The sequence below is a fragment of the Myotis davidii genome, unplaced genomic scaffold, assembly GCF_000327345.1.
Source record: "Myotis davidii unplaced genomic scaffold, ASM32734v1 scaffold20, whole genome shotgun sequence".
In the NCBI taxonomy this organism is placed as follows: Eukaryota; Metazoa; Chordata; class Mammalia; order Chiroptera; family Vespertilionidae; genus Myotis; species Myotis davidii.
The window spans coordinates 554,231-576,096 of NW_006292574.1; the positions used below are offsets into that span (position 1 = coordinate 554,231).

Here is a 21,866-nt window from a genome sequence, read left to right on the forward strand (position 1 = left end):
TCTCCAACAGTCACATCTAGAAGGATTTTAATCAGCGGTCCCCTCCTGCCATCATCCTATGCCATCAAAGGCTGCATGTGACTCAGAGCAGGCCATTTCATTTTCTCTGAAATTTAGTTCTTGAGTCAAAGAATATTTTTCTTTAAAAATTTTTTTTTATTGGTTTTTGATTTACAGAGAAGAAAGAGAGAAACATCCATGTGAGAGAGAAACATTGATCAGCTGCTTCCCAGGGATTGAACCCGCAACCTGGGTATGTGCCCTGATCAGGAACTGAATCCGCCACCTTTTGGTGTAGTGGACCAACCACCGGAGCCACATCAGCCAGGGCAAAGACTCACAGTTTTTAAGGGGTTGGAAGCCATGCACTGGAGGTGCACCAGACAGAAACTGCATATCCACCTATACCTGCTGTTGCTTTACAGGCCTCTGCAGCTGCCCTTGTTCTTGACTATCTCCCAGCCTGTTTTCCCTCCCTTTATTGATATTGTCTGCTCTCAACAGCCTTCCAATAAAGTTCCACTTGCTGAAGTTTGCCTGAGTCTATTTCCAGCGCATTAGAACTAGTATGCATATTTCATTTAAGGTCCAGATGTACCAAAGCCTGGGTCATGTTTCTAATTCTCTCATGGTAGCAACATTTGTCCAATTTCCCTGCCAGTGATCGCGAAACTATGACACACGTGTCAGAGGTGACACGCGAACTCATTTTTATGGTTGATTTTTCTTTGTTAAATGGCATTTAAATATATAAAATAAATATCAAAAATATAAGTTTTTATATTACTATGGTTGCAAATAGAAAAAAATTTCTATATGTGACACGGCACCAGAGTTAAGTTAGGGTTTTTCAAAATGCTGACACGCCGAGCTCAAAAGGTTCGCCATCACTGCTAGTCCTACTCTAATTGGTCCTACTAGACTCTGAAATTGTGTTGATCATGAATTTTGCATTCTGTTTGAAGTTGCAGGGTTGCTCATGATAGAGTTTGATAAACTTTGTATTATAGAAAAATCCAGTCATTTAAATTTGCCTTGAACCTAAATTCTTGGAAGCAATATATCAATATAAAATACAAGTACTTCAATCAAATGCATAGCAGATTAATATTTGATTATGGCAAACTGTTTCAAAACAAATAACTGCATTTGATTGATTGAGAAGAAAATGCAGTGCAAATGAATTACTATAATGATTATGAAAAATGAAAATTAGCCCTAACCGGTTTGGCTCAGTGGATAGAGTGTCGGTCTGTGGACTCAAGGGTCCCAGATTTGATTCCGGTTAAGGGCAGGTACCTTGGTTGCGGGCACATCCCCAGTAGCAGGTGTGCAGAAGGCAGCTGATCGATGTTTCTCTCTCATCGATGTTTCTAAGTCTCTATCCCTCTCCCTTCCTCTCTGTAAAACAATCAATATAATAAAAAAATTAAATTTTCACTTAGGGGTTATTGTTTTATTTTATAAGATCTGAAACTTACAATACTTAGTAGTAGTACGTTACTACATTATCTTTAAACAAAGTTTTAATAACTAAACTTCCAAGAAAGTATGTTAATATAATTAACATAGTGTATATTTTATATGCATATAAATATAAATACATGTATACATTTTATGTAAATATATTAATGTTTATGTGTTACATATGTTTATTATATATGTTTATATATAAATATATATATAACATGTTTTACTGTGCTACCACATAATTAATGTCCAATATAAAAATTATTTAAACAACTTTCTTAGATAAATATTGAAGGGAAATTTTAACTGAAACATTTTTTCTATGCAAAACCTTTTTTTTCATCTAAACTAAGAATACTAATATATAACTGGCTCAGTTAATTGATTTATTCTCAAACCAAGTTATTTTTAGAAGATGCCCCTAAATTTTAATTTACAACATCACTTTATCTAGTTACCCATACATGTATCTTCAATTACTTGCAATCAGGAATTGCCTTATAAAAAATTAAATGTAGTCTTAACTGAAATAGTTTCATAGCTATTTTTCACACTAAAATATTACAGCAGCCATCTTCTCAATTACATAACTGTGTGAATGAGCCAAACTAAAATTACCATATAAGAGTTTTCTGGCACTGTGTGCTCAGCTCACTCCCAAGAAAAGATGTTGGATTTTTAATTAAGTTTGCCTCCTAAAACATTAACAGAAGGAATATTTAGGAACCCAGCCTGCTGTTGGCCCACAGATGTAAGTCCAAATTAAACCTACACTGCTACTCTGTCTTTATGGAAAACACTCAACTTCTCAGAGTTTCAGAGAACTCATCTGTACAAAGAAGAAAATACTCAAACCTACTTCCAAGGGTCCCTGTGAGAAGTTAATTGAATAACACTAATTAATTGCACAAAACCCAGCAAGTAAAAAAGGTGCCATAGATGTTAGATATTTGTTGCTACAGTTAAAGAAACTCCTCAGATTTCATGATTACAAACTCTACGGAGCCTTTTGTTCAGGAAATTGGTTTATAGTTAGCTAGTTACATGGGGAGCTCCATCTTCGGTACTTGTCAATATTTCTTCAAAAGCCTGGCTAAACAAATCAATAGGCTTTGCAGATGGCCAGAGGGATATATTATACAGGCTCTCCTGATATTCTGAACTTATTTCCTCTGTTAGTATAGACCCATAGAGACTCGACACAGAACATATGCTAAGTAATGCTCTCGGTACCATGAAACTTTCTTTTCATGGCCTTAGGAGATACCCTCTCTATGATGTTCCACAGGGTAAAAGCACTTTCCTACAGTCTGGAATTTAACTGAGAATTAGTTCTTTCTTTCCACCAAAATTGATTACAGAATACTATTACTATCACATGTATAATTTTATCAAATTCTTCAGTGGTTAATGTAACAACTTTTACTTTGTTCTTTGCTCAGACCCAAACCTAGGAATCATCATGTTTCATGCCTTTTCTCATACATACAATCCATAATAAATTTTGTAGGATTGTACCCTCAAAAATATACCCAAACTAGAGGCCCAGTGCACAAAATTCGTGCATTTGGGTGGGGGGTCCCTCGGCCTGGCCTGTGCCCTCTTGCAGTCTGGGACCCCTCGAGGGTTTCCCCCTGGGGGAATCAGGCCTAAGCTGGCAGTCAGACATTCCTCTCGCAGTCCAGGGCTCTCACAGTCTGGGCCCCCTTGCTCCTTACCGCCTGCCTACAGTGGAGGCAGGAGAGGCTCCCACCACCGCTGCTGCACTCGCCAACCATGAGCCCAGCTTCTGGCTGAGTGGTGCTCCCCCTGTGGGAGTGCACTGACCACCAGGGGGCAGCTCCTGCATTGAGTGTCTGCCCCCTGGTGGTCAGTCCACATCTTAGTACCGGTCGTTCCACCATTTGGTCAATTTGCATATTAGGGTTTTATTATATAGGATTGTAATCACTTATCCTTATCTCCATCCCTACCTCCAGTCCAAGCCACAGTGATCTCTCTCCTGGACTATTGCTATATACTTATAACAGGTCACCTAATATCCAACTCAACAACCTTTAAAATGTAAGCCAGAACATTATCTCTATGTGCAAAATGTCTAAGACAACATTGTTAATAAAGAATATAAGTGCTAGCATCTATTGTTTACTATTTCATTGGTTCTTTTTCTAAGAGATTTTCTAATTTTCATCCTAGAAATACATATTTCAACGAGATTTCTAAAGTGTGATTTGATATACCAGGAGCTATAATTTACAGACACATTTCAGATGTAATATAAATATTTCATTAAGATTGATTCATCCACATCAAAGCATTAACTACTGCAATAAAGTTCTCTATCATTGATTTTTCATATTGTATTTAGAAAGTAAAAGAAGTGAGCAACTCTGAGACCTAAATTGTCAATTCCAATTCATATAGTAATACAATATTCCTAAAATCTTTAATTTATACATTTTGAAAGTGCCATTTCTGAAGTTTCTTAAGAATTTAAATTTTAGCATCGCAAACTTCTTTTACTCATTGGGACTTCATGATGAAGTGGAAGGAGAAAGGAAGAAGACAAAAGGCAAATATTTCTTAGTTTCTTCTTTAGACACTATTGCCAATCATTTGTTGGTTACAAGGTGTCACTGATCTTGTCCTTACAACTATTTCTTCTCATCCTTAATCTCAAGACTTTGTTAAAAGAGACAAAAGACTCACAAAGAGATAAATCCTAAGGTAAAACTAAAATACTTCAGAACATGGGCCACCTGTAGGGGGCATCAGATTAGCTGGAATATGTTAATATGATTAAAAAGGGATGAGTTTCATTACGAAGGGGTGTTGGTTACCTCTACAAGCATAAAATAACAAAAGCAATAAAAATATTCGGTAAGCCCTTTAACCCAATTCCAGGGGAGTGGAGAGTAATCATTAGCATCACTTAGCAGCTAACATTTACTGTGCGCATCCTACTTTCCAGGCATTGAGCTCTTAGCCATCAAAGGATATTGACTCCCTTTGCAAATAATTTTCCACCATCAAATGGATATATTAGGTTATTATGTGTTCCTTTGATCAACTCTCTCAGTTTGTACTGGCTTCATGCTTACCAAGAAAACTTTGGATTATGATTTGGCCTCAAATAAGGGTCTTTCTAAGAAAAAAATATATAAAAGTGATGACCAAATGGAATTCTAGTTTTCTACTTCCTAGGATAGGGATATTTCATGGGAAATATAGAAAATGGCTTTGATGTTGTGACTTGTCATCTAAGAATGTCTACAGGAAATGAATGTGCTGGTTAGTCCTATCACTGGGAGAGTAAATTCTTATTTTTAATGAACAAATTGGCACTCTGCTGTCTATCTCGGATATGTGTGCATTTTCATTATTCACCCCTGGACATTAAGAGTGAGTGTTTGGGGCTTCCTGGTGCTGAATCAGGTCTAACAGTCCCTGTCACCATCACTTTCACCCACTAAAGTAGCTCACAAAATGAGACCAGAAAGGCTACACACAATTCATGATTCCAACTGTATAACCTTCTGGAAAAGGTAACATTGTGAAGACAGTAAAAAGACCAGAGGTTAGTGGGGAGGAGAGAGATGACCAGGTGGAGCAAAGAGGATTTTTAGGGCAGTGAAACACTGGCTCCTAACCGCTCACTTGCCTGCCTGCCTGATCACCCCTAACCACCTCTGCCTCGGCCCCCTCCATAGTGATGTCTGGAAGGTTGTTCAGCTGTCTGGTCTAATTAGCATATTATGCTTTTATTATTATAGATTATGGGTACATGGAGATCCCTTCTGGCCCTTTAAATACAGTTCCTCATGTTGTGACCCAACCATAATATTATTTTCGTTGCTACTTCATAACTGTAATGTTGCTACTGTTATGAATCATAATGTAAATATCTGATATGCAGGATGGTCTTAGGCGACCCCTGTGAAAGGGTCATTTGACCGCCGAAGGGGTCGCAACCCACAGGTTGAGAACCGCTGGTGTAGATAGTGAAGGAATCTATAGGAATCCATGAGGAAAGAGAGCATATAGGAATTCTTTGAATCCTTTGCTCAATTGCATTGCCAATATAAAACTGCTCTTAAAAAAAGTACATTTTGCCCTAACCGGTTTGGTTCAGTGGATAGAGCGTCGCCTGCGGACTGAATGGTCCCAGGTTCGATTCTAGTCAAGGGCATGTACCTTGGTTACGGGCACAATCCCCAGTAGGGGGCGTGCAGGAGGCAGCTGATCGATGTTTCTCTCTCATTGATGTTTCTAACTCTCTATCCCTCTCCCTTCCTCTCTGTAAAAAAAAAAAAAAATCAATAAAATATATATATTTTTAAAAAGTACATTCTTTTTAAAGAGATGAGAAATTTTTGAGCTTAAGAATCTCTAATGTAATATAGGCTTTGAAAAATGTATCGCAAGAAATCAGTCATGTGCCTGCTATAACTTACTGCACCAGAAAATTTACATTTTATTTTATCAAACGTAACACAAAATTGACATCCTTATTTCAATATTCAAGATGAGGAAGCGTGGTCTTATGGGTTAAATATCTTGCTCAGAAATCACACAACTATAGGAGGATTCAAACTTGTCTGAGTCTGTAACCTGAGCTCCATTACTACACTATCTGCTCTTTGAATAGAAAGTGCAAAACTGAGGCCTCTGTCTTAACCTACAGACTTTGGGCTACTAACCTCATTTCTGTATATCTATTATTCATTAAATGTTCATGATTTCCATTGTCTGAGATGGCTTATATTATTTAGTTCTTATCACAGTTCTTTGATATAAGTTTTATTAGCTCTTTCCAACCAACTAGAGGTCCGATGCACAAAAATCGTGCAAAGGACTCGCCCCACTCAGCCCCTCGCAGCCGCAGCGGGCCCTCGCAGCCCCGGCTTCATCCAGAAGGTCCTCTGGACGGTTGTTCTGCTGCTCGGTCTAATTAACATATTAGCTCTTTATAATATGGGCTGGTGAAACTGAGTCTGGGAAAGATTAAATGATATGCCCAATCTTGAATTTCAGAACCTATGTTATACAAAGTTCCAGCTCCTTTCATAGTGTTCGCAGCCGCAGCGGGCCCTCACAGCCCCGGCTTCATCCAGAAGGTCTTCTGGACGGTTGTTCTGCTGCTCGGTCTAATTAACATATTAGCTCTTTATAATATGGGCTGGTGAAACTGAGTCTGGGAAAGATTAAATGATATGCCCAATCTTGAATTTCAGAACCTATGTTATACAAAGTTCCAGCTCCTTTCATAGTGATACAGTTCTCTCAAGACTTGAAAGTTGCCTGATTTTTCTCATTCATATCTTCATATCCACTTAAAAGGAATAAATCATATAAATCACTAGGAAATTATACTTTTATCTGCCACTTTCTTCAATTTTCATAAATTGTCTCAATATGACAAAAGGGGCATTATGATTTTGGTTTTACAAAATTTATAACTGTAAAATGCATTGAGTACTTGTTATATAACTGAAATTATAGCAGTGAAAACAGATTTTTCTATTCTCATGGAACTTATATCCCAGTGGGAAACTGACATATAATAAAAATATTAGATAACACTCTGAAGAAAAAGAAAGAAAAAAGGATTACAGAAGCAATTTTGAACCTTATTCATCTCATGCACACATAAACTAATTATTAAAATTCTGTGGCACTCCAAAAAATATGTTGTATTTTTTGCCTATCTGATAAAAAAAAATAGGTATAATTTTGATTCATTCACATCAGATGGCTACTGTTGCGTTGGCTGTTGTCATTTTTTTATTTGGGAAAAGAGGTCAATGCCCTGACTATATAGTCAGGTATTACATGTTTTTAAAATTTTTGTGGCATACCAGTTGAAAATCACTGGGTTAAAGGTTGAAGAGAATGTCATCTCTTCTGGACAGTGTAATCAGGGAAAGCCTACCCCAATAGACGACATTAAAGCAGCTAAAAGACAGGTATAATTCTAAAATTTTCAGGTGTAATCAGCTATTATTTTGATAAAAGTTAAGCATATATAGCACTTCCACAGGTAAACAAGACACTGTATTATCAATATTCTATGCATACATGTTGATAGTCACCTCATTTGTAGGAAAATTTATATGACATCCAACAGTTCCATTTTATAAAAGATCAACAAATAATTGTTGCAAAACACCTATGCCTCATTATAAGGGGATCACTCATGCCTTAATCAATACCTATTGTATTTTATTTGACACATAATTACTAATAGTTTAGTTAGGTATCTGAAGCTTCTTCTGGGAATTTATAAGTAGGAGATATTTTTCTAGAGAGAGGCAGATTAACAGTGATAATTGGCATGTATCAACCAAAATTCAATAGAAGACATAATAATAAATAAATACCAATTTACAAATTATGAAATGGTGGCAGGTTAGGTCAGGGTAGTTAAGAGTAAAAGAGTAAAGACGTTTTAATAACCCTTGAGAGCACTCGGAATATTAAAGGCCAGCTGTTTAGTAAATAATCACAACTTTGAGTAAACAATAACATTCAGTGTACTCTGTTCAAAGGCAGATGGGCATGTCATATATTTTAGATTAATTAAATATATATCATTTAAAATTGTTTTTTTTTAAAAAAATATGCTTTAGCCATCTAGGTATATCACTCTGAGAAATAGCATTCCCTGGACTAGCTGGATTGCTTATTAGATATGGGGCTATTTGAGTAATTTGGGACCAAAAAATTATATATACACTTTAACAGCGGACAGCTCAATTTTGAAAATGAAGTGTATTTCAATAAACACTGCTTTATAATTATTCAAAGTGCGTGTATACACTTTTTGGGACAGCCTATATGCTCACATAATTAATGTTATGATTTATTTCTTATATGCTGCATTTGAAGTTATGTTGATGCATCCATCAAGGCATTACAAATTAATATCTTTTCACATCTAATTTCCAGTGCTATTTGAAAGTCCTCTTAGAACCTCCACATATTTCAAGTAAAACTACTTACTTCAGGAAAACAGCAAGCTAAATTATTAAGACAGCGTGTTAAAATATATGTTTAAACTGAACATTATAATGATTAAAATTACCTAATCCAATAAAAATTATAGCTGTATGAAAATAAATATAGAAGTAAGCAAAAATTAATTACTCTGTAAGTTCTTCTATCTTTTTTTCCACTAGAGTGGGGGGCACATTAGAAACAATGACTTGCATGTCCAGCTGATTGACAACAGAGACCTGAAAGAAGAAAAAAACAGAATTTGTTTGGCTTTTACTCATTAACATTTCTATAATTAGATCATTTTTTATTTCTTCTCTGCTATGCATTTCTCACGGTGGTTTTCATTTTTAATTTCAGGAATAAATGATTTTTAGTCATGTAATTTTCATTAGGTGTCGGGGCATGTTCAGAATGACAGACCATTTGTTGTTTACTTAGAAGTTACAGAAACTTAAGTGACTTCCACTGTTGTTGATTTTGTGTTTGTTTGCTTTCTTCATTATAAAAGATGTTTTTGTTCGTTTTTTAATTAGGTAGGTTAAGAACACTCAGGAAAACAAAAAAACACAGCCTTCATTTTATAAATCTCAAGAGATCATTTAGTCATTGTGACTAAGAATCTGTGTTATGACTAGTTAGAATAATTCATTTAATAAAACCATCATATATAGTCTCGCAGTTGTTAATCCTCACCCAAGGATATTTTCCCGTTGATTTTTAGAGAGCGTGGAAGGGAGGGGGAGAGATATATAGAGAGAGAAACATCAATGTGAGAGAGGCAATGGACTGGTTGCCTCCCACTGCCCTAGTTGCCCTGACTAGGGTCAGGGATTGAGCCTGCAACTGAGGTACGTGCCCTTGACCGGAATTGAACCTGGGACCCTTCAGTCCTCAGGATGATGCTCTATCAACTAAGCCAAACTGACTAGGGCAGCATCATATATAGTCTTTATGTCTGCTTTTTAGCCAACTTTATGTGTAGATAAAGATGAATATACATGTAAACTTACATATGGGGCTAAAATTAATTTTAACAGCTGTTGATGAGTTCATCCTACTCATTTAACATTGATAACATTTTTCCTGATCTTATTTAGAAAAATGGAATAAAAATACAAGCATTTATTACCTGCTTACAACATACAATTTACTTTTTTCCTCAATACACTACAGGCTATAACTCATTTAATTCTAACAACCACCATATCAGGTGGTTATGACTATTATTCAGTTATAAATAAGAAAACTAATAAACAAAGAAACATTTAATGACTTGGGACCTATTAGTGCAGGCTGACTCCAGAACACGTGCTCTTTACTATTACCCAATATGAATATAAAAAAAGTAAAGTCAAATCACATATTGTCTTGCATGTAAGTTAGACACTATTAGAATTATGTGTATGTATATGCACCAGGACCATAAACAGAATATACTGGATTAGGCATATTTAGCATCATATATCTGATCATAATTTATACTAGGGAATAATTTTATGCTGCAAGTATTTTCAATACAGGCTCCAACTTGTCTACATATAGATGCCCTATCAGGAGCCACAAAATCAGTGTCTTCAAAGACCAGACAGGTAATGTAAATGAGTGAAGTAGCCAAAAGCATGAAATAATAGGGAGTAGTGGAAATGTGACAAATGAGAGTCTCCGACTCATCTGAAGAGGTCAGCTACTAACTCTTCTCTAATGATATGGCCATATGGGAAAACAGGTCCAGATTGGCTGGAAGATTCAGTGTTTTGGGAGAAGAAATCCAAACTACTATGTGAAATAATGCAACTAATTAGCAATCTTTCAAACCATTTTTTCAGCCCAGTAATGCGGGTTCTGCAGTGTATATTAAGCCAGGCACCTATAAGCAAATAGTGAACATTGGCAGTTACAACCTTGCATCCCTACCTCATTATAGGTGTCTGGGACCAAATGTTTACATTTTCCTGCTTATGAATTCACACACACTCACACACACACACACACACACACACACACACACTCATCTAATTTTATTAGAAATAGATTATCACAGTTTTTCTGCAACATTTTTCTTTTCTTATTGGCCCTGAGTGAAAAAAGAGACAGAAATAACCTAGAAGTATTTTAGTTTTGTTTGTTTATTTATTTGATTATTTTTGTTGTTGGTAGTATACATGGCAAAAATCTCTAAAAAACTGTATATGATACTTGTAAAATTATTTTCTCCTTTCTTTTCTCCCTTCCTTAGTCTGCCCATTCTCCTCTCCCTCTCTTTCTTCTTTATCTTCTGCCCTTCCTTATCTCCCCCCACCCCTTTCTTTCAACACTGGATCAGACAATGTCAAAAAAAGGGGAAAAGAAATTCTGACAGAAAGCAAACAGCCTGGAACAAATAGTAGCCATGGAGTGTTATCTCAACAAGAATAGATTCCTCAACCTCCTTTGTGGTTTGGTCGAACCACATGATGTTCTGACAGATATAAAGTTAGTGGAAAGAAAGAAATTGCTTGAGTATTTTCTGTGTGAACCTTTTCTTCTTTTTCAATTTCTATCCTAATAAAGAAGTCGTAGAAAGGGCAAAATCTTAAATTGAAGGAAACCGAGTCCCTGTGTTTCCATTTGTAGGAAAGCCGGGGAGAACATCACTCAACCACATACACTCTCATTGCAGTCATGTGAGAGAAAAATCACATTTGTTTGTTTAAATTTTTGAAATTTTGGAGTTTTTTAATATGCAGTAAATCTACCATGACAAATACATAGGCATCTATTACATGTGACTGTCAGATTTTTAGAATTTCCTCTTATATATGTTCTGAGCTTTTGAAGTTTTTTTACAAGAAAACTTTTGAAATGCAATCAACTCATGTGCTGGGACCCTATTTGGAAGCAAAATTTCACCTAGCAGATATAAGTAACTCTATTATTTGCCTTTTAAGAATATTCAGTAATTCCAATTTCAAAGGGAATTTTCAATTTGTTAATGAGCTTAGGGACTACATTTTGACTGAATAAACAGAATAAATTAAGATTTCAGATCCTCTGGAATATATGTGTATTAAGCTTACAATTTATCTAAAAGATTTTCTGATCTTAATAACCTTTGAAAACATACTTTTGTTATTTTTAAGACAGAAAATTTATAATTCAGATAAAACGTCTTACTGTGTTTAACTCCAAAAGTAGTTGTTCAGACTTACCTGTTAAAAGTTACATTTAAAATTTTAAATATTTTAAAAGTATTAATATATGATTTATATAGAATGTGTATATGTTGGACTATGCAAATGAAGAATAAGCTATTATAGTTTAAATTCTGATTTTCAAAGAATCCTATATCCCTGAATCTTTAGTTTCTTCCATCATCTATAGAAGAGATATTTGAATCTTTAGCAATTCTGAATATTATTTGTTACTTTTTCCAGTATAGCTTCTATGTAAATAGTATCAGAAATACATGTTAGTTTGTTATACAAAACCATAAAAAATTCTGCTTATTAAATTACTTAATTTTATTCTTTGTGTGTTGACTACTAATGAAAGATTTTAAAGAAAATATACCTATTATTGTGAAAACTGATTTGTCACTGGGTATGGTAAAAGAAAAAAAAAAGGAAAGAGAAAGTAACATGTATGAAGATTTGAATTCAAAAACAAGAGATTGTCAAGTTACATTATTTCCTAAGCCCTTTTAATTCTTCATCACAAACCTCTTATCTTTCCTTGCCCTCACCCATTTTTCCCATATACTTTAGACTGTACTGTCCAATAGAAATAGAATCTGAGCCTCAAATACATACCAGATATGTAATTTTAAATTTTCTGGCACTCAAAGAGGAAAAATAGGGAAATTAATTCAATAATAGATTTAACACCATGTATTTAATATATTATCATTCCAATATGCAATCAACATAAAACAACTTACTAAGGAGACATTTCGCATTTTTTTTCATGCTAGGACTTTGAAATTCAGTGTGTATTACATGCTTACAGTACATCTTAATGTGACCTAGTTACATTTCAAGTGCTGAGAAGCCACACATGGCAAATAGCTAACATATTGGACCTTTAGAGGCCCACCATTTCTTGCTTGGAGTGGTCACTGTCTCTCTCACATGGTTTCTAGCATAATCTCACTTTTCTTGAAAAACTACAAGATGTCTGAATAGCCTTTTGATGTATGTGTGTGTTCTCTGATACTACATCATGATGCTCATCTGGAGAAGCAGCATTCTAAGCAGAGCCACTGCCAAAGCTCTAAGGAAGAGCATGTCTGACTGTTTGAACAAAAGCAACTTGGCCAATATGATTGGGTTTGAATGAGTAAGAGAGAGAGGAGTAGAAAATGAGGTTCCTGGAGGCCAGAATCAAGGGTCTCATATATGACTTGAACATTTCTCTGGGTAAATTGGCATTATATTAAAAGATTTGGAACTAGGAAATTACAGGAGCTGAATTCCATTTGAATCACTGGCTGTTATAATTAAGCTGGACTGTAGTGTAGGAAGAATAGAAACATGAGGGCAAGTAATGAGTTTGTGCAATGGTATAGGTGAAATATGATAGTGGTTTCAACCAAGTATAAAGAATAGAAATGTTGAAAAATGTGCATTTAATAATGTACAGTAATAACACTATCTGCTGAGGGATTGAATCAAGAAATTTTAGCTGAAGGAACTCAAAGATAATTTGGGCATCAAGTGAAGTTGGGAAGACTATAAATGAAAGAAATGTGATGAGGAAGTGAAGTTCAGTTTAGGAAACATCACATAAATATCTTTATTAGATATTAATGTGTAATTGTGGCAAGTACAAATAGATTGATGAGTCTACTCTTTAGAAATGAGCTTTGGGGTGAAGATATAACTTTAATATGTTTTAGTATATTGATATTTTAAAGTTATGAGTCTGGATGAATTTACTGAGTCATGAGTACAAGTAGAAAAGAGAATTAGTTGATGTCTGCGTTCTAGGAAATCTCAGTACTAAAGGGTGAGGAGAAGAAATTGAACAAGCAAAGGAACCAAGAAGGAATATTAGTAAACAGTAAGGTAAGAAGTAAAAAGAGCCCTGACCGGATTGGCTCAGTGGATAGAGCGTCGGCCTGCGGACTGAAAGGTCCCAGGTTTGATTCCAGTCAAGGGCATGTACCTTGGTTGCAGGCACACCCCCAGTGGGGCGTGTGCAGGAGGCAGCTGGTCAATGTTTCTCTCTCATCAATGTTTCTAACTCTCTATCCCTCTCCCTTCCTCTCTGTAAAAAAAATCAATAAAATATGTTTTTTAAAAACAAGAAGTAAAAAGAGAGAATGGTGGCCCAAAAGCCTAGTAAAGGTAATAATCATCTAAGTGCTGCTGATGGTTCAAATAAGATGAAGATTGAAATTACCAGTCCATTTAGTAGCAAGAAGCCATTGATGATGTTGACATAATGAGTTTGAATGAATATTGGCACTGACATTATGATTAGAGAGAGTTTGAAAAAGGTTAGATGGTGAGAAATTAGTCAACTTTAACAAAGAATGTTTCTGGAAAGAGTAATAGAAATGAGTGGTAGCTTGAAGGAGATGTAGAGTAAGAGGGTTTTTATGTTGAACATAAAAAGAAAAACAGCATGGTTATGGGAATAATTAAATAAAGGGGGGATTGATATTAATGATGAATATAGAAAATGAGAGAGCTGTTGAAACAATGTCCTAGAGTTGGTGAGTGGGATTTGAATCTGTTGCACAGGTCAAGGTAATGGTTCTTGATAAATGCATAGAGAATCCATCTAATAATAATAATAATAATAATAATAATAATAATAATAATAATGGATGTGGGGTAATGATGATGGATAATAATAATAATAATAATAGTAGTAATAATAATAATGCAAAGAATGTCAGTATAAATCCTGGTAGGTAGAAGGATTTAATGATGGGAGTTGTCAAAGTATCTTTCTAAATGCTTTAATGTTATCTTTCAGGGAAATAAGTTGCCAATTAATTAGGATTGTAAGAAACAAGTTCTTCTAGAAGAGGAGGAGTATGAATGAACCAGGAAATATACAGTGTGGTTATTGAATAAATAAGAGCTCACTTGGGGGATTTCATCATTAATTTAAAGAAAGACTAATTACATAAGTGTACACGTTTTTGCAGTCATGCTCAGCATGAGAGAAAGAACGTTGCAATTAAGTACAGTTATGGTTTTGCTAAGTGTATGTGATTTAGGAAGAAAAGGCAAGGAAGTTGATTTTTTATGTGATGGAGTGCTTTTAATAATTGATAATGCACTACAAAACTGGCAAGCAGGAAAGAGAGCACAGGGGGGTTAGAGGAAGGGTAAAAATATAGCAGGCTAAATGAATTAAAGGTCCTGGTGAGGACACAGAATGCTGGTGCTAGCTGAACACATTCAGTATTATTGTCAGAGAGTGGGAAGTTTGAAATGGAGGAGGTTACAGAGGGGTTGCAGTAATTGGTAATGGCTAAAATAACTCTGGTTGTTATTTTAATAGTGTAGATGGTAAAGCCATTGGAGGAAAGCCATTCAGGGAAATTTTAAGTTCAGGATACTGGAAGATTCATCTATGTGTATAACAAAATTGCCAAAAATTAGGAGAGGAGAATTGTTGGAGATAACTCCGGAGCTAAACTCATTGAAATATGTTGGGGATTGAGCAACGATTTGGGTGATCACAGCAATAATGTGAGGCAGTGAGTAAGTGACAGAGACACACATGATGAGAATCAAGGTTGGATTCTTGGGAAGAAGGAAAGATCTAGAAGCAGCCATGTGGTGCACTGAGAATTCTACTTTGCCAGTAGGTAGTATGAAGACTGTGGCAAACATAATACAAAAACAGAATACAAAAGCCATTATTTGGGAAGGCAGCAGAAGTATCCTCAGCGGAGAACCACATTTGCATTAAGCAAGGTTTTATCTAAATTTAAATCTTATCTTCATTCACCCTTACTGAATTTTTTTTTAAAAAAAATGGTTTCTTATTGCTTTTAGGAAAGAGTTCCAATGATGTTAATATTGCTTTCAGCTTTTAGATGAACCAGCTACTTCCACCTTCAGCCCTTTCTCTGAGTCACTTTGCGAGTCTCATTCTTCAGGCTGAGTAAATATCTATCAGTTATTCAGACCTACCATCACATCTCTTTCTTCTTGGTTTTGGTACATTGTTGTTCTCTCTTCACAAAATATTTATTTCTTTTCATAAAGAATTTTAGATCTTACAAATATTATTTGCTAGGAAGGCATATATATATATATATAGATAGATATATATATATAGGTATATATATATCTCACATTATAAATATAGAACATTATCATTTATTTTAATTTAATTTTTCTCAATCTAGTTTGAATAATTTTAAAGGTATACTTCATAATTTCCACATAATAATTTATAGAATCCAAATAAAAATACCATAAACTTCATACTGTTTATGTACATATCATATATATAATCTATATAGTTACATTTTTATGATTTTTATAATATTTTAATTATGTGTAATATACTAAATTATCACTTAACCTTAAAGCACCACAGTGTGCATATTTTAACAGGAAGAGAAATAGCATTATTTTACCTAATGTTTACAGATATTAATTTGATTGAAAATCTATATCAACCTTAATATCTTCTATATCAAAATCTTCTTGGTTTAGATTGGCCCTTGTTTTTTTATGCAGCTTTACTGTTATAAATGAGAATGTTATGGCCTTCACACCCACCCCAATCATGGTGGTTGATCTTTATCTAAAAAGAAAAATATTTGATCACTGATGTCTGCATAATATGAAGGTTAAACCTGTCCAGAGAATTAAATGAGGGAAGTTATGAAAAAAGATGTAATAAGAGGTAAGAAGCAAAGAAAAATTATACTTGATTCTATCTTTAAGGGACAAACATTTCCAATAATAATTATAATTTATGCTAGATTTATCAGAGAAAAGTCCAAACAATGATAGAGATTCCATGGAATGGATGCATTGGTGTTAAATATTTTGAATAAGTGCTAATAGCAAACCACCCTTGAGAATAATCTACCACCGACATTCTAAAGTAAAAGTCAGAATAAAGTGATATTATTGACTGAAACCAAATGTAACTTAGTCAAGGATCATTAATGGGACTTTTAAACAACAAGAAAAAAATCCACAAACATTCCTTTTGTTTTCTTAATTACAAAAGGCCTAAAAGTAATTTAAACAATAATACAAATTATTTTAATTTCTACAGCACAACTCTGCAAAGCATTTTAAAAATTTAAGTAGCTCCAACCTAATATGTATTAAAAATGAGATCTGCAGACCAAATAGAAACCCAATGCTTATGACACTGTTGTCAAAAGCATATATAAAAACAGATGATGTATTTCCCAAATGTAAAAAAAACAACCAACCCAACTACTTTAAAGCTATATTTTTTATATACTAAGCTATAGCTATCAACAACCTGGATAAAATTAATCACATTTATATTTTAGAAAGCCTATTTCAAATAAATTGAAAAGTTCTATCAGTTGAAAACATTGACCCCAGGCTAGTAAGGCATCTGAAGATTTATCTACTTACAAGTACATCTGCTTTGCCACTTAGTCCCTTCCCATAGTCGTCAGTTGCGATGACTTGAAACATGAAGTAGGACCTCCTCATGTTATGGAAGAGCATGGCCGTTTTGATAAGCCCTGTATATGTTTCCACCACGAATCCTTCTTTTCCTTCTTTGATTGGTGGAATTATGAGTCTGTATGCTATGGCGCTGTAATTGCCAGTATCTTTATCAGTAGCCTAGGAGGGGAAAAAAAACACAAGTTATAAAGAATCAGGCGAAAAATGACCCTTATTAAAGGGCTTATTTCTGCTTGTAAGATGGATGTTCCTTGTGTAATTATAATGCAAAAAGCCCTCCTAAAAGTCTACTTTTCTGGATGCTGTTAGACAGATTTACAAACTTTGTGTCTGCAGGGCTCAAGGACTGTCATCAGAATAATACCTACTGAACTGTGAATAGAAGGACATAGACACTAACAGAGCCCAGCTGATGAATCAGGGTTTTTGATTGGTATGTCAGATGGGGTCAGCTCTTGGCTGAGATCCAAATTGGTTTAAGGGTGGGACTCATTGTTTACCTAACCATTGTCTTGCGTATAGACATAGCATGGGTTTGTGTCCTTTATTTAACCTATTTTTTAAAAGGGGAAAAAATTAAGGCACTAAAATACATCCAATGACAATAAGACAAATCAACGTTCAGAGCTGCTAACCAGTAAGCTCAGAGTTGCTTAAAGAGATTCTAATTATTTAATGTCATAGCATAATTACAGAGGGTTAGAATACTAATCCAACTTATTTTTTACATTATCCCATACCCTGATTATCCAGATTTGTGCCTGGATTGTAGGTACTTACAATCTACAAGTTAAGGTTTCTTAGCATTGAGAATTGTAATAAGGTAAATAGTTGCTTAGAATATGGTTCGTGTGTGTGTGTGTCTGTGTGTGTGTGTGTGTGTGTGTGTGTTTAATAAAGTATGAGCATTACATATTGGGCTGGTCTATGGATTCTACTTCAGGGGCATTTTTCAGAATGCCAATTTGAGAATTATTTCATAGTAAAATATTTGGAAGCAGAATGATTAACAGAGTCTTAGTGAATTTATAAAAACCTACATATATGCTAGTCATGAAACTAGATATGTAAGTTTTATGTTTTTATTATTATTTTATCTGCTTATTCTTATTTTAACCAATGATATGACTATTAAATATCATGATCAAGCATTTATGATTTGCCTTCATAATGCTAAGAATTCAACAGAAATATTTAATAAACTCTCTGAGGAATGTATTATTCCATTTATATATATTAGTTGTCCAGTAAAACTTTCTGGAAATTCTTTAAATATGCTCTCATACAGTAGCCACTGGGTACATTTGACTGTTGAACACTTGAAGTGCAGCTATTGTGACTAAAGAACTGACATTTTATTTGGTTTAATTTTTCAAAACCTGCATAGTAAGTGGTAAAGGTAGTATATAAATAATGACAATACTATAAATTATATAAATGTGTATTAAGATATAGCATGAACTTGACTCTCTGTCTTCAAAATTGATATATGTGCTTAACCATTAAAATATTTCAGGATAACTCTACCCAGCTGGTAGATAAGGTAACTTAGCCCACATATTTCACTTCAGGATAAGATATTTCTTTAATTTTCTAAGAAGTTAAAATTCTCAACTTTAGAATAGAATAAGCTCTAACTACCAGCTCATCTCTTTAGATGATTGGTATGGATTGCATAATGATAGAGCTTAATTTTGGCATTAGAGGAATGGTAATTATATTTCAACAATATTACTTAAAGGGGAAAAAAAGAACAAAGAAAAGAATAGTTATCAAAGTTTTTCTTTTTAAGCTTTGAACCCCAGAGATTTTATTCATTTAACAAAGCACAGCATAGAAAAAAAAAGTACATTCCCCACAAAAGTTAAAATCAGAGTTTGAATCAACTAATCAAAGACATTTCTTTTACATACTGTGAGAAAATTTCAGACTAATGCCAACTCAATAAAGCATTTGGTTGAATAATATTCTTTAACTTATTAATACCGACATTTCCCGAGGAATAAACTTTTTACTGCTAATGCAAACTTTACTGAGGTATAACAGACATGCTATAATGTACAAATCTTAAGTATACAGCTAAATAAAATTTTGCAAAATATACACACCCATGAGATATTATATTATCAGCATCCCTTCATGACCTTCTAGTTATACCCAACTCTCCAGGGAAACCACTATCTTGATTTCTAATACCATTGATTAGTTATGCCTAATTTTAAACTTTATATTGATAGGATCATAACAAAGTTTCTGTCTGACTTCCTTTACTCAATTTTGTATTGTGATATTCTAAACCTTTATATTTAAAAATAGACTCTGTAACACAACAATCACATTTAGAAAAGAAAACATGGTCACAATATTATCATTGTGATTGTGGGTACAATAAGCTTCTTTGCACAATTTTTACGATTAACTTCCAATTTTAATAAAAAAGTAATTTTAACTGACAATAGTGTTAATTTATTTAATTATAATTACCACAAGTCACCATATTTTGTCTTATGGATTAAGGTGCTTTTTTAAAGCATACTTTTCCTGAAACAAATAATTATTGAATGCAAAGTTTGGTTATGGAATTAATAATTATAACTTAGAAATACCTATTTTATTTTATTATTTTTCACAGTACATTTGAAGCAATTTGTTAAAAATGAGATTCATTTTTAAAAATTATGCTTACTAGACCATTTTTAAAAATATATAAAACTACTGTCAGTATGTTGTTAGTAATGATTCCACTTTAAATTTCCATTTGTTTGAATCAGTTTGATCCTCTTTGCAATCTCAAGATCTCATTTTAGAAAAATTGTCAGTATTATTATCATTATTTCAAATCTCCCTGTTCTCTCCCAAGTATCCCAATAGTGAAATACAAGTAAGTTAAACAGCAAATAATAAAAATTTCAATAGGTACTATATTTATGAGCAAGTTAAAGGATTTTCAAACTTAATGTTGAGTCTACTCAATTTTCCACCAAAAATGAATTTAATACTAAAACCTAGATATAATATGTGGCTGATTAATGTTGGTTATATAGGTTACAATCATACAGTTAATAAGCAAATGTTATTTTATGAAATAAATTGCAAGATATGATATATTTAAATACAAAATGAATCACAAAAATATTGATCATAAAATTAAGAGCATAATTTTAAATCTGGTTGAAGATGTGAAAAAAGTGAGTTTCAGCACAGTGTATTATATCTCTTTGTTTCCTACTTTTAATAATTTTAAATTTAAATTTTTGTTTGCTTATTTGCATTCTGTTATATAGAGAGGTAGACTCAATAGACAGATGTGATTTTCAAAAAAATAGATCACTTAGAGTTTCTTGGCCCTGGCAGGATAGCTCTGTTGTTTAGAGCATTGTATTGTCCAGATACCCCAACGCTGTGGGTACACTAAGGTTGGACATTCAATCTCTGGTCAGGGTATATACAAGAATCAACCAATAAATGCATAAATAATTGGAATAACTAATCAATGTTTCTCTCTCAAATAAAAAAAAACACACAAAAATACATAAAAAATATTTCTTATAAAATATCTCAAACATAAGAGTGTATAAAAGAGAATAATATAATAAACATTTGTTTACCTAACCCAGGCACATCAAGTCTATACATTATACCATATTTACTTTAGATCTTTTAAAATGGCTTTATGGAAGTATAATTTACATATTATAGATTGAAGCTCTTTAAAATCACTTCTGCATTTTATTCCTCTTCTTCCCAATAGTAACCGCTTTCATGATTTCAGTACATATTGTTGCCTTGGACTTTTTCATCATTATTCTGAATACATACGCATTCATTGTACAAGTGTGTGTACTGTTGAATGTAATATAATGGGTACACACATTTATATATATTGATCTGTATAACTAGTTTGTTTTAACTACTATATAACATTCTATCTCCAGTTTATTGACATATAGGTTGCTGACAATTTTTATGTGAAAGGAAGCCCCACAATAAGTATCCTCACATCCTGTGTAGACATCTAATAGCTGCACAGCCAGTTATAAGGTAGGGGCCAGGATAAAAATATACTCAACCACACTAGACTTGCTCTTGCTTGGTGTGCCACCTCTGTTTCTGTTAACATGCTGTGTTCTTGGCTAATGAAATGAGGGCCTTCACACATGGGAGGGGTCTCTCCCAGACCATTCTTAATGACATGGAAAATGTTCATAATTTATTGTTAAGTGGTAAAGTAAATTTCTACACAGTCTGTATTGTGCGATCATCATTTTTAATGAAAAGATTATACCAAAAAGACCAAGGAACCAGCCTGAAGGGACTATTCTAACATCAAAATAAACAATAGCTGGAAGAGATCATGATCTATTGAATACAATGGAACAGGTGTGCTAATACAGATCGAATGAATGAATGAGTGAATGAATGAAGAAAAGGCTCTTGCTTACAGCATAATACCAATAAATGTAGAAGTAATTATGGATTCAGGAAAAAAATATCATTTGATAACCACCATAATAATAACCAATTCAGAAAAAAATTGATTCAGGCAAGAGTTACTAGTGAGTGAAAGACTGATGAGGATCAAATATTTACATAGCTTCAAAGTATTTCCCCGCAAAATAACTATTAATTATAAAAGCAAAAGAGTCACTATACAGTGAGAAGCCTAGCAGACTCTGTGTTAATTCAGTGATCAAAATTAATATTACCAGTAATGGGCCAAGTCATCATCATGTGTCACCTGATCAGATGTCATGAGGACAACACATT

At 33.8% G+C, this 21,866-nt stretch overlaps 1 protein-coding gene across 2 annotated transcripts in view; it reads right to left on the bottom strand.

Annotated features, from left to right (window-relative positions):
• PCDH15 (protocadherin-related 15) overlaps positions 1–21,866 on the bottom strand; it is a 516,985-nt gene that overhangs the window by 35,309 nt on the left and 459,810 nt on the right. For both annotated transcript variants that reach the window (XM_015565490.1, XM_015565491.1), the window contains exons 26-27: positions 17,043–17,258; positions 8,617–8,705 (exon numbers count right to left, since the gene is read on the bottom strand). In XM_015565490.1, the coding sequence (XP_015420976.1) occupies positions 8,617–8,705; positions 17,043–17,258 (305 nt within the window). The remainder of the gene's footprint in view (positions 1–8,616; positions 8,706–17,042; positions 17,259–21,866) is intronic.